At 39.5% G+C, this 17,628-nt stretch overlaps 1 protein-coding gene across 2 annotated transcripts in view; it reads right to left on the bottom strand.

Annotated features, from left to right (window-relative positions):
• Positions 1-446: 446 nt before the first annotated feature.
• The window catches only part of LOC135714476 (protein ovarian tumor locus-like), a 104,018-nt gene continuing 86,836 nt past the window's right edge, over positions 447-17,628 (bottom strand). Inside the window, exon 8 of one of the 2 annotated variants that reach the window (XM_065237852.1) lies at positions 447-1,042. In XM_065237852.1, the coding sequence (XP_065093924.1) occupies positions 648-1,042 (395 nt within the window). In that variant the 3' untranslated portion in view covers positions 447-647. The remainder of the gene's footprint in view (positions 1,043-17,628) is intronic. The other variant, XM_065237850.1, reaches the window with a different exon arrangement.

Below are 17,628 nucleotides of genomic sequence, written 5' to 3'. Positions count from 1 at the left end.
TAGCATTTCCAACCAACTCCATTAAAATTATGATAAAACTACAATTTACGGCTCCGTGAAATTAACTCGCATGAACCTTTCAAATCAATGAACTGGAGAAAAACTACAATTTTATCAAATTGCAAAAAAAAATCATAGCGACACTTGACAAATCATCATCAAGCCCCTCATCCTTGGACAGGGCCGAAAAAAAAATTGGGATTCTTAAAATTTAGATTAAAAGACATCTCCAAATTTGGTCCAAATAGGAAGAGGTCAATTACAATTTTGTATTTTTTTTCTCGGTTACTTGGCGCGGAATGATCCATACGTATATTGTTAGCAAAGTTTGTTGCAATAAACGCGGTTGACGACATAGCTTGATAGAAATGTTGAAATAGCAAAACAAAAAAATCCTCATTTCCTTACGTGTATCATCTCCTGCGTGTATTGTGAAGAAGCTTGCAGACAATTTTATCGTTTCCTTCCAACGTACGATCAAGCGTTATTACATTCTTTTATGAAAAAATGCAAGAGGATTTTGTCCGTAATAACTTGCCGTTACTGACAATGCGTTATGTTAAGATATTTTTGATTACCTCATGGTCAAATACGTTGCGTCAATTTAATTTACATTAACGCATAACCAAGGGATACAATGGAGGTTATTATGGGAAGTCATGACACTTGGTTCGACAACTTACAGAATCAGAATATGAATAACAGTATAGTTGGTTATTGTAGGCTTCGCTAGAAACTGTAAGCGCATCGTAGGCTTCACGTGAAGAACAGTTCGTACTGTCTACCTCTGTTGTGGTATCACTTTTATCATTTTGGATATTGGTAGCTTTTTGATTATTATTGTTATCTAATGTGATTGGCATGACCACCATTTCAATTGGTGGGGGATGTACATCCAGGATTCCATGATAATTGTTGAGCAAGTAACAAAACGTCTTGTCTGATCCGCAGCCACTCATATAGTCCTTTATTCCTTCATCCAACATTTTTATTGACGGTAGGCTTAAATCAATAATTTTGGAATGCAGTTTGCCATTTGCAGCTGAAAAAAGTCAATCGTCATTAGAATGATCAGTTTTGTTAACGATTACAGAACCTAGCTCAACGTTTTCTTTTAATAAATAAATATATATATTTTATATATATTTCAAGGATTTTTTCCCCTTTTTAATTTTTCGATAATATATTTTTTTTTTTCGATATTATATATATATTCTATAATGTGAATACTAGGGATCCTATAACAGATTCCCGAATACCAACCATTACCACGAATACCATTATCCCGAATGACACATTACCCCGGATACTATTTCTTCGAATGACACATTTTTTTAATAAATCCGTAAAAAAAATTTGAACTTTTTGTTCACCATCTGGGTATACCTGGTCAACTTTACCGAACCTGTTATATGGCCTACAAAGATGTCCTCTCAACCTATCCGAAGTACTGAAATTTGTTTTTTTTTTATTCCAACTCCATTCCCTTAGAAATCGCTTAAAATTATCCCCAATGACACATTACTCCGAATACTATTTCTTCGAATGACACATTACCTCGAAAAACATTACCCCTAAAACCATTCACCCGAATACTATCACCACGAAAAAAATCCTAGTTTTCAAAAATAGAATCATAACTGTTCCATGTTCTAAGCAATCCTTATATACCGTGGAACGCTTATGCGTATTACGGCAGTTATGTTAAAGTAGAAAACATGAAGAATTCTTCTAATGTATGAAAAATAATAAGGAAAAAAACATGTTAAAATATACCGTTTTAGATAACTGATATTAAATGGTGCTGGATCATAGGGAAAAAGCATGAGGCCAAGCGGAATAAAGACGCCAGTGTCGTTTCTGCCCTATTAGTAGTCTCATCTTCCTGGTGCACCTATATACATCATCATATCAAATTTTGTACGGTACATTTGTTGCTGACTGTAAAATGCCAGCTTTACCGAATGCTAGGTAAAATTTGATGTTTTACCATTTTCCAGCAATAAAAAAAGGCTGCATTTCTGACAGTTTGAAGAAAATTACCGAAAACTGTATTTACAAATTACTGATCGAAACTGTAAACGACTGAAATCCCGCAATACTGTAAAAAAAATACAAACCAAACTAAAACAAGTACCGAACGGTTTGCCAAACTGCCAAACTCAATATTTTTCCGCCATTTTAAAATTAATGATTGGTCAGTTCTCTGGAGTTAAAGTGCGCAATTTAATGTAAGTGCCTAAAATGGAAGAAATACTCAAACAAATTGGAAATCCCATAATTTGTTTTTTTTCTGCGGTCAGCCGATTCCGGGATATGTGTAAAGAGGCTCGGGTTAATTGGTCCATTGAAAAAGGTCATTTTCAAGAAAATTTCGCGTTTTTTTTTATTGCACATACCCAAGGTGCCAAATGCGCTAATGCGTTCCCTGAAGAGGCACATTAAATAAAAGCAGTACCCTGATACAAACGTAACATCCAGTCGGTCTACAACATTGGAAGACATTAAGAAAGTGGCAGCTATGAGCATGTGTCATCATGAATTAATAAATGTAAAAAAAAAACAATTCAAATTAACGATTCATCTTATTTTTAACACCAAATTTGAAAAAAAAAATCGATAAAAAACCAGTTACAATTCAATCGGTAGTTTTTCTCTGCGGTTTTGCTGAACAAATTATAAATTTTTAAATCGGACCAGTAATTTCAGGGAAGATTTCTGCATTTTTCATTCACACGTCAATAAGAAACAGTTGGTGCAAAGTGAGAGTTTCCCGGCTGAGCTAATGCCGTCAACGTCAACGCCAACGACACAGTAATGAAAGAGACGACTATTGAGTTTTTGACACACTACTCTACCATTTAAATCGGATAAATACAGGATGGATACATATTATGAGGGAATCAATGAATCATTAATCTCAACATTTTTCGACTCCCTCGTGTGCAGACGAGACGAAACGAACTCGCGACTGTTATAATTTCTGTTCCATGCTCGTTTTACTGCATAGTTTTTTTTTTTGCTTCGATAGTCATCGGAAGTCGTTTACATATTTATGCAATTATCGTTGAAGATGTCCGAAGTTTGGAATTATTTTGTGAAAACGTCCACAGTATCCGCTAAGTGTAAAATATGCGGTGCAGAAGTTCAACGTCGCGGTTATACCACCAATTTGAAAGTTCATCTCCAGAAGCATCCGCAGAATGACAAAACGCTTAGAGGTTAGATATTCAGTTTTTTAGAGCATCCGAATAGACCGTAGAACTTAGAAGTCTGAACTTAAAAAGTCAGTAAAATATCTTAAAGGACCGTAGATCTTCCAAGAACCCCGTAGAATATCCTAGAAGTCGTGTTGTGTATTGTATGGTTTGTAGTAGTAGTTTGACAGATTATTTTCTGATACCAACCATTTATCCCACTATGCCAGGTTTTTCGGTATACCTGATAATATAGAATGATAGGGATGAAACTGGTCTCCAAGAGATATTATACGCCGTTGTTCAGGGGGATTAGAGGAGTGATCGTGTATATGGATGATTTGCTTGTCCAAGTATGTTTGACACATAAAACCTGTCAATTTTGCTGCCAGAGTGTTACAATCAGCGATTTTATTATTCGTGAGCGTTCACTCAGAGTGAGCGCTCGCGAGTCGTAAAATCGCTTATTGTGACTATCTGAAAGCGAATTTGACAGGTTTTATATGTCAAACATTTGCCCTTAACCTCTTCTTGTATCTAACAAGTAAAAAATATCATTATAACATCTAATGATTTCAAAATTCAGAAAATCATTTTTTTATGGCAAGTGAGTGGAAGTAAACCTACTTACAAGTACAACATATCGTTATTTCATCTAATAATCTTAATTCCGAAAAAAAAAACATTTTGTTTAAGCAAGTGAGTGCAAGCAACCCCAGTTAGTAATTATACATACCACACACAAACAGATGAAACTCTTTATATAGTATAATTACAATTTATACCAGTAATGATTAATATAATCGTTTACTATAATGTAAACATTAGAAAAAAAAAATTATAGGTACCAACATTTCTACAGTGAGCGGTGGATGGGGACCTTACGGTGGTTTTTTCGAGTTTTAAGGTTTTCTTCATTTTTTACACCTTTTTGCAACATCACCATCGGGTAGGGAAAGACTTCCCCTACAGGATAGTTATGTTGGTTTGCGTGGGCGTGGCTTGCATTCCTAGAAAACATCGAGAGAAGAAATTGTTTACAAAAACTATTACGCCCTAATTCCAGCTCTATCTAGAACTATTGTAAAACGGTCTACCGTGACCGCCCCTAATTGTGCGCATTTCAAGCATTCTGTTTACATTTTACGAATGTTACTCATTGTTATCACCACAATATTATTTTACTCTTGAGCATTGTTGAATAACATTATATGAATTCACAATAATATTTGCATTTTACAGGAATTAGGTGAACAAAAAAAAACACAATCGACAACACTGAAAACGTTAAAAAATCGGCTCCGTTAGCTTAAACGTTTGTATCGCGACGGACATGAACTAGCCAAAGGCTAAAAATCTCCTTATTAAAGATTAAAAAAAATTTAAATGGTTGTGTCCTAGACACGACCGCAGTATGACGTAGAACCACGCAAAATTGATGCATTTTTGACTATTATACTTTATCTTAAAATTTTCAATTATTTCAATATTTCGGTTATGGTTCACTCAAAACAATTTACACATTTTTCTTGACAAATATCCATGTGAAATTACACATGATTTTCATTTGACCACACATAAACAGAATCCACTCAGAAGTACACATGAAATTTATACGTCAAATAAATAGTATGTGTGGTAACGCATGGTTTTTATATGTACACATATTAAGTATGTGGCCGACATAATATAAATATCATTTGTTGATCACGTTGCAACAATTCATGTGTGGGGCACATAAAAACAATATGTATTTGAAATTTTGTTAGTGTTCAATGTTGGCTTGCTAACTTCTCTATCTATGATGCACCATATATGCATTAGGTTAACATCCGAAGTCCCTCAGTTTTTACATATTCTGCACAAAACATACTTTCTAAGCCCCGCAACCGACAGGATTTCCAGCCATTTTATTATGAATGGGGCGGGGCAGAACGTTTCTTTTGTGCAGAATATGGAAAAAAAAGGATGGACTTTGGATGTGTAGGCCAAAATCAATATCCCCAAGACTACTTAGCATAGATCAACTACATTTTATCCACAAAGAATTAATGTACATCCCTACAACTATCTAAGAAATGTGTAAACTGTGTAGATTTCGAACGAACTGAAAAACTCTCCAAACTCAGACAATAAAATATTCCATACTTCCGCTTTGCAAAGTTCAGACGCGTTTTATTTCGTTTTTACGTTGGTGACGGCAATAATTGAGAAACGTCTCAATTTACGGGCTACCATTTTCGCAGAAGTGGGATTAGTATCCGCGAGTGTTTCCGTTGAAATGTCGGACGACGAATTTCACGGATTCGATGAGGACGAGTTGGTGCAGCGAGATGAAAACCAAGGTGGCGGCGGCGGTGTTCTGGGCGGTGCAAGCGGCGGAAACGGTGCAAGCGGTTCGCGTGGTGCGCAAACGGGCGAGCGGGAGCTGCTGACGCTTATGAGGCGATTGTTGTTTATTCGTGACGTGGCAGTGCAGCCGAATAATCAGGAACATCGAGAAAGACAGTTGCACCCTGATGAAGTCAGTAAATTGATTCCAACGTGGAAGATATGTCAGGAAATGGTGCTCCAATGTCAACCATTTCAAAACCTTGTATCACTGGACAGATCAAACGACGCTGATTTATGCTTCTTGTCGTTTGGAAGGAGCAGCTAGACAATGGTATCACAGTGCGCAAATGGGGATTGCAAATTGGGCGCAGTTACAGCAGAAAATCCAAGTGGCATTTCCGGATAGCGAAAACGAAGCGGAGCTTCATTTGGCGTTATCCAACCAACATCGTGAAATCAAGGGATGAAACTTATTAACATTTCGTTTTTCGAGTTGAAGCAATGGCGGCCCGTATACAGATGAGTGAAAGAGCAAGGGTGACATACATCGTATCTGATCGTCCTTGAAGTACTTGGAACTTCGCTGAATATCATGAACTGATCTAAAAGTATCTAAATTTATAAGAATTTCTTGAAGATATCACTGCTTGCTGAAAGTTTTCGCATTTTTTTAATTAATGGAACTTCGTTGATTTTCTCTAATCAATTTAGCTAAATTTTCGCATTTTTTTAAGTTCTTGAAATCTCCATAGTATAACACGCTTAAAATACTCTCACGTTTTGAGGATGTTCATATAATTTTTAGAACGTTCCAGAAATTCTTTCCGAGCTTTGGAGTTTCTGGAAATTCCCTGAGTTTCTCGCAACTTCTTTACGGTTTCTACAATTTCCTTGAAATTATTTGAACTGCCCTTTGATTCTTTAATCTGTCTTGATGATCTCGAAGCTTCCCTAAAGTTTTCAATTCTATTGAAGATCTCGGTTCTGCCCGGAAATAAATGGAATTCCCGTCAACACCTTTAAATTTCCCTGAAATTCTCTGGATTCTGTGAAGTTTCTGAAAAAATTCTGAAGTTTTCATAAATTCTCTGAAGGACTCTGTGCTTCCCTGAAATTCTTGGAACATCTTAAGGTTCCGATTTTTTTTCAGCACATCATGGAACGATCCTGATTTTTTTTTTTTTAATTTACGATTATAGATCTTTAAACTGCTCCAAAAGTCTGAACTAAAGCTACGGAAACTGCTCTTAAGATCTGAAATCTCCCAAAAATCTTTAGCTTTTCTGAGGTACTTTGAACTTCTTAAAAATTTGCACAATACCCCTCATTTATATATTTGTCAAGTTCGCTTGACACCTGTGAAGTTCTCTGAAATTCTAAGAATAAATTTCCCGAAAATTTTCGTATGCTAAAAGAACTGCTTTGAGGTTCTTGAAGCTTCCAGTAAGTTCCCCATATTTTCAGCGCATTAGCTTCCCTTATGTTCCTGCAGTTTGTTTATGGAGCATTACTGAAATTCTCAGCATTTCTTTTTATTACTTAGAACTTCTCTAAACCTTCTACAATTACAAACTTAAAAAAATCTTTTTCTTGATTCTGGAACTTTGAAAATTTATTAATATCTTCAAGATATTGAAAATTTTTAGATCTTTGACTTACTCAAATTAAGTAAGTTTTTCTCACTTTATTAAGTGAGAAATTAAGTAAGTGTTATTCTTCAACATTCAATGGATTTGATTTTAAAGTTGTTTCTTTAAAACTGATTACCATGTCTTAAAAAAAGTTTGGGTAAATTCCTGTTGTTTTGGATCTACAAAAAAAAAAGCATATTTTTAACGCATTTAAAGAATAGCTTTCTTATTATAAACCTGGAATTTATCAGGTAAAGTACTGGAAAAACCTGGAATACTCAGGTAGGTAAGTCTATTTATAAAAAATGCGTAGACACGCTGTAGATAGAGAAAGACTATTAAACGCCACAAATCAAAGAATGATCAATCTTGAAATTAATTCACGCTAAAAGTTGAAAATAGTGCCTAATTACAAGAAAAAGTGACTTGGCCTTAAAAAAAGAGACTTTTTAGTGACTGGTTTGAAAAAAGTGACCAAGTCACTAAAAAGTTACTCGTTACCAGCTCTGAAATTATCACCTTAACACTACTTTTATTCTAACTAGTTCACTATTTCTCTACAGATTACTTTCTTACTTCACTGGATGTAACTTGGATGGTGGTCGGAATAATACTCCAAAAAACGCTGGCTGGGTCGCTTTTATAGCATTTTGCTACTTTTGGTGCTATATACTTGCGTGCCGTGCGCTACGGCGAGCAGCAGGCAGCAGCATGTTGAAGAGAAGTATATAGTGCTTCTCCCTTCTCGTTCGGTGTCCTTAAAATTCTACCTGGAGTGCGTTGTTGCCACGATGCACTATGGGCAAAAATGGGTCCAAAATTACCTAAAATTCAATATCTCAACAGCACGCTAAATTCCGGCCATGAAAAATACTTTTTCCGAAAGGAAATCGTCCCGGGAATCGATTGCACGTGGTCCCATAGACCGGAGAGCCTTTTAGGTATGTGTTTTGGACCATTTTACCCCATTTTCCCATACTTTTTGGAGGAAATGTTTTTTCACAGCTCTATTTTTCGTAAAACATAAGCACTTTATGCATGGTTTTAGAATACATTGGCTTTAAACAACAGTTCAAGAGATATTAGAGGAATACGGGGTACACTTAATAGGGGAGTAAGGGGTAAAAGTGAACCCTCGCTAAATTTATTTTAATTCATGAAAATGTTGAACGATGCGATTGTTTGAATGACCCCAAAGGTTGCCTGCAATAATAAGATTTTTTTTTCGAAATTTTAAGGTTAATTGGGGTTAAATAAGTTTTAATTTACTGCTATCTGTTTTAAAAGAGTTTTCACTATTTTTGTCTGTATACAGCAAAACGATATAGTGGTTCTCAGAATTTTGTAAAAATTGGTAGTTCTGTTCCTTATCGCAACATATTAGACCCGTATTTTTTATTTTGTCATTAGGGTGACTACTTATATATTAAGGTGGTCAAAAAGAAATTTTTTTTTCGGTTTTTTTTTCAAAAATTTATAACTTTTGAACTGTTTGGCCGATGACGGAACTCAAAATACCAAATGAAAGTTAATTAAAAGTATTCTTCAGAAAAAATATTATAATATTAAAAAAATATGGATTTGGTATTAAAAAACATTGATTGTATTTTCACTTTTACCCCTTACTCCCCTATAAAGTGTACCCCGTATTCCGCTAATATCTCATGAACTGTTGTTTAAAGATATAGTATTCTAAAACCATGCATGAAGTGCTTATGTTTTACGAAAAATAGAGCTGTGAAAAAACATTTCCTCCAAAAAGTAGGGGAAAATGGGGTAAAATGGTTCAAAACACATACCCACAAGGCTCTCCGGTCTATGGGACTACGTGCAATCGATTCCCGGGACGATTTCCTTTCGGAAAAGTCGTTTTTTATGGCCGGAATTCAGCGTGCTGTTGAGATATTGAATTTTGGGTAATTTTGGACCCATTTTTGCCCATAGTGCGATGGGTGGTTTGAGTGACGATCGTTTGCGTTGTGTTTTGGAAGCTACTATACTACCCATAATCGCATATCAGTCCCATCTTTGCTTGATTTCCTATCCATATGGGACTGATATGCGGTTATGGGCAGTATAGCTTGTTTCGCACGGAACACACAGGAAAGTCGAGTTTCCAGAAAACGCATGCTTCTGATCGGAAACGGTTCAATCTATTTTTGAAACGGCATCCCAACATTTCCCGAAAAATCCCAAGTGCTCTTTCGCTGCAGCGGACGTATCTCACTGAGAGTAAAATTAGGAGCTGGTTTGAAGAAGTCCAGCATATGAACAAACTAGCTTGAAAGATGACATGAAGGATCCGACCCGAATTTTCAATATGGATGAAACATCAATTCGACTTGTGCCCACAAAAGAATCTGATTTGCGGAAACTGGTAAAAAGTATGTGAACACGTTGAATGCTAATTCGGAAGAAGAGTGCTACACGATTCCGTTTTCAGCTAGCGCGGCAGGTTTACTTGCTCCACTCCTGATATTGTTTCCGAACAAACAACGTCTTCCGGCAGAAATTGTCCACAGCGCTCCGGATGGTTGGTCCATTTGGAATAATGTCGCCGGGTGGATGACACAGGAGACATTTTTTTGAGTACCTAAAAAATGTTTTTTTTTTTCATGGCTACTTCGATCAAAGGTAACGTCACATTTTTCAAAGGACTGAAAGCAAAATTCCATAAGCGTTTTATTGATTGGCGTACTTAACGTGCTGGCGAACCCATTATTAAAGCGAGCTGTTGATGATATGGTCAATATATGTACAACGTTGATGAACGGATTCCGGAGGTCTGGTCTTTATCCCTGGAACCCTAATGCAGTATGCTATGCTATGCTGTTAACAAAAGAGAATCAGCAAAAATCAACCTCAGCGGATCTGGGAAGCACTTCAATAGAACCGGCAACCAATTCAAACCAAAATATTGAAGCCAACACTACATTGCTTGGATTAGAATCCTATCTTAGGGTTGCACAATTGAAAAGATTTTGAGGATAATTACTCAAATACTAGGTCGTATGAATAAAAGCGTTTACTTTACTTTTCCCGTAAGAAAAGCATGGGAAAGTAAAGTCAACTCTTTTTATTCATACGGCCCACTGTTTGGTTTGGACCCGTAGGTGAAACGAAATCATTCTATGTGTGGCGGGAAATAAAACCGAGATGCTTGTGCAAGCCAAATCGATCAAGAACCAGACATTTAACGGATTTGAAGAGTCGGATATGAATGGTAATGTATGATATATTGACAGTAACAATGCGTAATCAATATTCAAATCGACAGTGAGCATGCATAAGGGCCTAACAGCGATGATCGATTCTCTTAATCGATTTTCTATGTAAATTGCTACTGCTAAGGCAAGCAATTTTTTGAAATTTGTCCAACAAAAATTGAAATTTGTGCTGTAACAGGTTGTATTGGCTGCCAAAAGCTACAGCAAACTCACGGAGAAATGTAAATATAAGCTAGTATTAACAAAAGAGAAAATCGATGAAGAGAATCGATCATTGCAATTAGGCCCTTTTGAACGCTCACTGTCGAAATATCAATTATGTTCCAGATTATCGTCGTAATATTGATTCAAGGTATGCATCAATCGAGCAACAGCTTACCCCGGGTCCTGGTACATCAATGTCACAGCAGCAACAGTCGGAAACCATTATGCATGATGCGCCGAGTGACATCTTGCAGCAATCGAAAGAGTCTACCGAAGATTCTTTTGAAAAGGCTTTTTTTTTCAAACCATCAGTGTCAGTTCCATCAACAAAACCAGTGAGAAGTTATCGCCCACGTGCACCTGTCGTGGCCACCAGTGAAGAATTCAGAAAATATTTTAATGATTTGGAGCAAGTCAAAATCAACATGGCGCAGGAAAGCTTGAAAAGAAAAAGCAAATGCAACAGAAGGACAAGAAGCAGACGTCAATAAGAAAGTTCAATCATCAATAAGGCATGTACTCGAAAAAAAATGCACCAGACAAAAGTGTTCGCCAAACATTTATTTTAAGTCGGATTTTCTTGAAACTTTCAGGGAATGAACTAATGCATATGGATTATGTATCGGCATAATTACTTTATTCAATTTCCTTTCCATCGCTGAAAGCCCGCACCTTTCCCTTAAGACCCCTCATTACATTTTGTGCAATGGTGGAGCCGACCTTTTTGGTCACTTTCATCCATTCTTTCTTCAACTCCAGCTCGTTATTAAACACCTTGGACGATTTTCGAACTTTGGCCTTCATTATGACCCAAAATCTTTCCACCGGACGAATCTCTGGTGAATTTGGGGGGTTGGCGGTTTTTGGTACAAAAACAACGTTATTGTCTCTGTACCAATCCAACATCGATCGCGCGTAATGGCATGATGCCAGGTCCGGCCAAAATAATGTCTCGCCTCCGTGGGACCGCAGGAAGGGCAACAGACGCTTCTGGAGGCACTCGGTGCGGTAAATTTCGCTGTTGATGGTACCCAACCCATTGTGATGTACGGTTTACTCAGTTTACCGCATTGGCATATGGCCTGCCAGAGCAAGTATTTTTTGGTGGTCCACTTTCTTCTTCCTTATGTCTTCCGGAACATCAAACCGTGATTTGGCAACGTAGAAATCTAGCCCCGGTTTCTGCTTTGCGTCTGCCTTGATGTAAGTTTCGTCATCCATAACTACACACATTGGTTTCGTTAACCACTCTCGATACAGCTTCCTTGCGCGGAATTTGGCCACCGTGTTTTGTTGATCACGCCGGTTCGGTGCCTTCCGGACCTTGAATACACGAAGCCCAGCTCGTTTCATGGTTTGCTGAACGAACCAGGCGGAACACTTTGCCTTCAGAGCCGCGTCGCGAATCGAAAGATTCGGATTACGCTTGAAATAATCCAACACCTTCCGGGCCTTCACAGGGTCAGCTGTCTTCGATTTTCTTCCACTTCCAGCCCGCCGTGCGGTCGTCTGGGACGATTTTACCATCCGAGACACAGTTGTATGGGTGGTTCCCAGTTATTTTCCGATCCATCTCATGGTCGCAGTCGGATTTTCCATGACGGCGCGCAAAATTCTCCGGCCATTTTCTTTTTGTTTCGATGACATCTCAATAATCACTGAACCGATTGTTATGAAATTTTGCACATGTAAACAATTCACTCCAAACTAGTTATACCCAGATTTTCATCAATTTTTCACGGATAAAAAAGTTACACACGGATAAAAATTGTGCTTTTGTTTTTCGAGTACAAGCCTTATATGGTGTAATTCAGTTTTGTTTCCCTTTTACATGCAATAAACAATATATTCCAACTATTTATTGCTATTTTTTTTTAGCTGCGCACAATCAGAAACAAGCGCAATAAAATGCACATAATTAGGAGTACCTAAGTATGTTATGTATGGGCCCAATCTATATGAATATCACTAGGGAAAATTTGAAAATCTTAGTATTATCTCAATAAATCAATTTTTTTGTACAACCGTTGATTGTTTTAATATTACTGATGAGTTTTCTAAAGATCGCTACTCGATTAGCTGGCGTAGGGGAAATGTATGTAATATCGGCCTAAGTGTCCCTAATTTGGGCCCATACATAAATTCAGCAATCCTCTAAATTAAAATAGCAACCAGAAATATCCATTAGTACCGTCCCAATGACGTGTTCATCTAGATACAATTGATAAATAGCAGATTTTTAGCGATGGGCCCAATCTTAGATCCATAGGCCAACATTAGAGTCATTTCCCCTATATAAGAAAAAATTGTGGCAGAACTTTGAGTATCAGTTGGGGGCGAACTACGCCACTGCACTATGGTCGAAAACGCAAAATTTCACGACAAAAATCGATATCTTGAAAAGTATGCACTCTAGGGGTTTGATGTCTTAGGAAGAGTTTGTCTACAAGATAAGATCTTCCCTTTGGCGTAGGTAGTGACTAGGGTGGACTTATTTTTTCAAAATAAAAAATCGTAACTTTTTATTTATATGTTTTAGGGGAATACTTGCTTCTACAAATTCAGATAGGGTGGATTTTAAGAGCCATCTTCAAAGAACTTCAGGATCATGAGAGGACGCATCTTTTGAGAAGAAGTGGGGATTGATATATGTTGTTTTAAGAAAGTTATTCCTGTTTTTATATAAAAAAAAGTCAAGTTTTCCAGGACACTTTGCTCCAAAAGGAGCAAATATGAACAAAACTTCTACGCATATTCTGAAAGAACATGGTTCCGCCCACAAAACCTATAGAATATTATCTATACCCTTTTGTACCCTTGATTATAAAAAGATGATTGGAACTAGAGATAACATTGGTTAAAAAGACCAAAAACAACCCTACAGGGCAATTTAATTTTACCTAATTCAATTATAAGGCCGGTAAGCGATTAACCACGGCCCATATTATGCATACATTTACATGATGATGTTTAAATATATAAGTGTTTATTTTTATGCACTGTCGTCCGGCTTCTGGCTTCACCCAACTCTGCGCATCGGAATAACATCACTTCTTGGCAGGCATTTTGACAACAATTGATAAATAGCTGTCATTACCATTTCCTATAGTCATTTCTCTAAAACCATTCTTTGCTAGCCACAAAAAAGGCAAAGAATAAAATTTCTAACTCGTAAGGTATGAAATAGTACATCGCTAAATTATACCGTCATCCTGACTGTTCTTTTCTTAATTAAAGGACTAGGAGACCAAATGTAGGTATACTGAATTATTTATTGTCATTGGATTAATTAACTTTCCCTGAATAAACTTACAGCTTTGAGCTCGCTATACAAACGTAATCTAGTGTGCTGCAAAGAGAATCCGAAATTGGCCCAACACAAATCTCAAAGATTTGCGGATTATCGTGTTGGAATTAGTGCTACAGGATGCCAGAAACCAGTAGCTTCGACTGCGAGCTATGTGACCAGGCTAACAACAGCGATTACATAGTTCTTTGCGAAGTGGTTTCATTACAGCTGTGCCAGATACGATGAGGAACGTAAGGAGGAAAACTGGAGCTGCCGCCTGTGCATCCGTGCGTTCTACCCAGGCGACGGAAAGACACCGGAGCAGAATCGTAACGAGAATGTAGCTCGTGAAAGTCACCGATCAGCGAACGTGCACGTCTTAATCTGAAACTGCTGCAGGAGCAAAAGGCATATCTACAAAAAGAAATGGAACTGGAGCATTCAAATCAGCTGGAAAAGAAGAAGTTACTGTTGGAGAAGGAGGCTTGAAAGGCACTGTACGAGATTTTAAACGAGACCCGTGACGATGTCAACAATACCTGTGGTGAAGTGGATACCGTCGACCGAATGGCAGAGTGGATGAGACGGTTGAATCAGGTCACGGTGTCCACGAGTCAGTAAATAATTGCAGTATCTAGCACAACGACAGTCCCTACAACAACTCCGAAACGGTCCCACAGTTCCCTGCTGCCGGGGTAGCCAAATTGGACCGCCGACAACAGCTTTTCCGTCATGGCAACATACTACTTTCGTTCCTGGTTATGGGACCGTACATTGTCAACCCACCGCTAGTGTATGATGCTATTCATTCGACGCAAACTGGATCAATTCGGTATCGGGCTACACCAATATTCCGCAGTGTCTCCCGGTTACAATTAGCTTAGCAAGACAGCTCGGAGATTACCCATTTCAGGGAAAGCGTAAGCCAACCGTATCAGGTAATGAGTAGCGCAGGAAATATAGTATCATTAGGTCAAGCTCCCTGTCCACAATATACAAACAGTAGCGTAGGCCCAGTCGTCAATCTAACAGGAAACCCAATAAATGTAAATCCATCCTGGTTACCCCTACCACTTCCTACAAGCATTCACCCAACAATACTCGGATGCCTCACAAGTGTATCCCGGTAGTCTTTCGGTACCAATGGCAACATCTCTCAAGTGCCCTTTCTGAATTAGCAAGTGCCCCTTTCGAATCAACAAGTGTCGGTTATGAACTGTGGAGCAAACGCACCCACATCTCGTCAACTAGCGTCGAGACATGTAATCCCTAGATAGCTGCCGGTATTCAGCGGTAATCCGGAGAAGTGGCCAATGTTGTTTAGTGCCTTCAATACATCCACAGAAGCGTGAGGGTATAGTGATGTGGAGAATCTTGGTCGTCTTAAACGCTACCTGAACGTCGTCGCCCTGGAAGCAGTCCGCAGCCGACTCTTACTGATTGCATCGGTTCCACAGGTGATGCAGACGATGCAGCTTCTATACTGGCGTCCGGAGCAGATAATCTACGCATTACTTGCGAAGATCCATGAGGTTCCTGCACCCAGGGCAGAAAACCTGCATACGCTTATCGACTTTGGGGTGGCAGTGCAAAATTTCTGCGATCATCTGGAAGTAGCGGGTCAAGTGTTGCACCTGTCCAACCCAGTGCTACTGCAGGACCTAGTGGACAAGTTACCGGCAAATCTAAAACTGGAATGGGTGGCATTCAAACGCCAGTTCCTCGTGGTCGACTTGCACGTATTTGGCAGACACATGTCGAACCTGGTGTCAGCAGCGGCGGAGGTGTCCCTACCTCTGGATTCCAAGGGGACGAAACCTAAGAAGGAAGAAAAAGTGAAAAGTTTCATCTCCTTGAACAGCATGCTGCCGAAAGAACCAGATCTAGGGGAACCCCTACAGGACGTTCTATCCGGCTTTCGGGAACGAAGATTTGCAGTTGTGGGCGACATAAAGGAAATGTTCCGCCAGCTTAAGATGAGTCGAGAAGATCGTTATAGCCAGCTGTTTCTTTGGCTTGGAGAGCTGGGGTAACCAATCAAGATCTTCGTAATCGACGTAGCAACCTTTGGATCAAAGTGCTCACCATGCTCGGCGCAATACGTAAAAAACCTGAATGCAGCTGAGCACGTAGCGTGGCAGCAGCAGAGGCAATCCAGCGTCGCCACTACGTCGATGACTATATGCAGAGCAGAAGAGACGTGCCAAGTTGTAGAAGAGGTCAAACTGGTCCATAAGCAAGGCGGTTTCATCATCCGAAGCTGGTTGTTGAACTCATCCGCGGTTCTCAGACTGGTCGATGAAGTTAATCTATCTCCAGCGAAGATTGTCGGAGCGACCGACAGCCAAATAGAAAGAGTGCTGGGGATGCAGAACTCACCGAGGAGGAAATAAGGCCTTGCCATATCCACATCAACGACCTGCAAGAGGAGATCATCGATATGAGCCGATTTTCGAAGTACGCAAGACTCTGATGACAGTTGCTTATATCTATCGCTTTGTGGATAACAGTCGTCGGAAGCGAACAAAACAACAATTATTGAATTCCCATCTCAGCAGCGAAGAACTTGCAAGGGCTGAGAATGCTCTCTGGCTGCTAACTCAACAATTCACGTTTCCTGACGAGATGGTACAACACAAGAAGACGCAGGAAGGGCACCGGTCAAGACTTGATTGTACCAGCCGAATCTACTAACTATCGCCATTAATCGAAGAACACGGAGTAATCCGAATTGACACACAAATTGCCGGGGCAATATTCGAGCCATACGATATCAAATTTCCCATCTTCGTTCCAAAATGACACCGCTTAACCTACCTGTTCGTCGACTGGTACTACAGGCGCTATCTTCATGTAAACCGTCACCAATGAAGTCCGACAACGATTCTATGTGCCTTGTATATGTGCTGCACTCGTGCGGAATGTAGTAAATTCCTGTGTGGCGTGCAGAGTCCCAGTCCCTTCATCCGACCGTTTACGTTTGTCGGTCTTGACTATTTCGGCCCTATCATGGTCAAAGTCGGACGATCCTTAGTCAAACGCAGGGTGGATATAGCGGAAATGAATCAGCAGCTGTCATCGATCTTTACCAACGCGGTCACCAAGTTGATCTTCAACCCGCCTCCCGCTCCGCACATGGGCGGATCGTGGGAGCAACTCGTTAGATCGGTCAAGATCGCCTTTGCCGCATTAAACACAAGCCCGGACGACGAAACGCTTATCACACTGATAATCGAGGCCAAAGGTATCGTCAATTCAAGTCCCTTGACGTGAAGCCCAAGAAGCCTTGACTCCAAACATTTTCTGCTTCTGAGCTCTAAGGGGGTCACCTAGCCTCCACAATCTAACCTAGAACATCCGGAATGCCTAAGAACAAACTGGAAGTTAACGAAGAGCCTGGTAGACCAGTTTTGGCGACGCTGGGTACGGGAATACCTCCCGACAATCTCCAAGCGTACCAAGTGGTACGAGGAAGCGAAGGAACCGAAGGAACCGAAGGAAGGCGATCCAGTCATTATCGTTGACGAATCTATACGGAATAGGTGGCTGCGAGGACGGATCCTTGCTGTGGTGAAGGGACGCGATGGACGGGCTAGGCAAGCCAAGACAGCAAGAAGACATCAGGATGAATCCTACGCCGACCGGTGACGAAGGGCGCCGTTCTAGATATTCAGTCAACAACGGAGCTGAGGAGTACCGCTGATCCTCGGAAGCGCTGGATCAGCATTACGGGTCGGGGTATGTTG

The sequence above is a fragment of the Ochlerotatus camptorhynchus genome, unplaced genomic scaffold (assembly GCF_037179485.1).
Source record: "Ochlerotatus camptorhynchus isolate MF236.1 unplaced genomic scaffold, CSIRO-AGI_Acam_v1.1 ptg000651l, whole genome shotgun sequence".
Classification (NCBI taxonomy): Eukaryota; Metazoa; Arthropoda; class Insecta; order Diptera; family Culicidae; genus Ochlerotatus; species Ochlerotatus camptorhynchus.
This window is presented reverse-complemented; position numbering and strand designations above follow the sequence as displayed.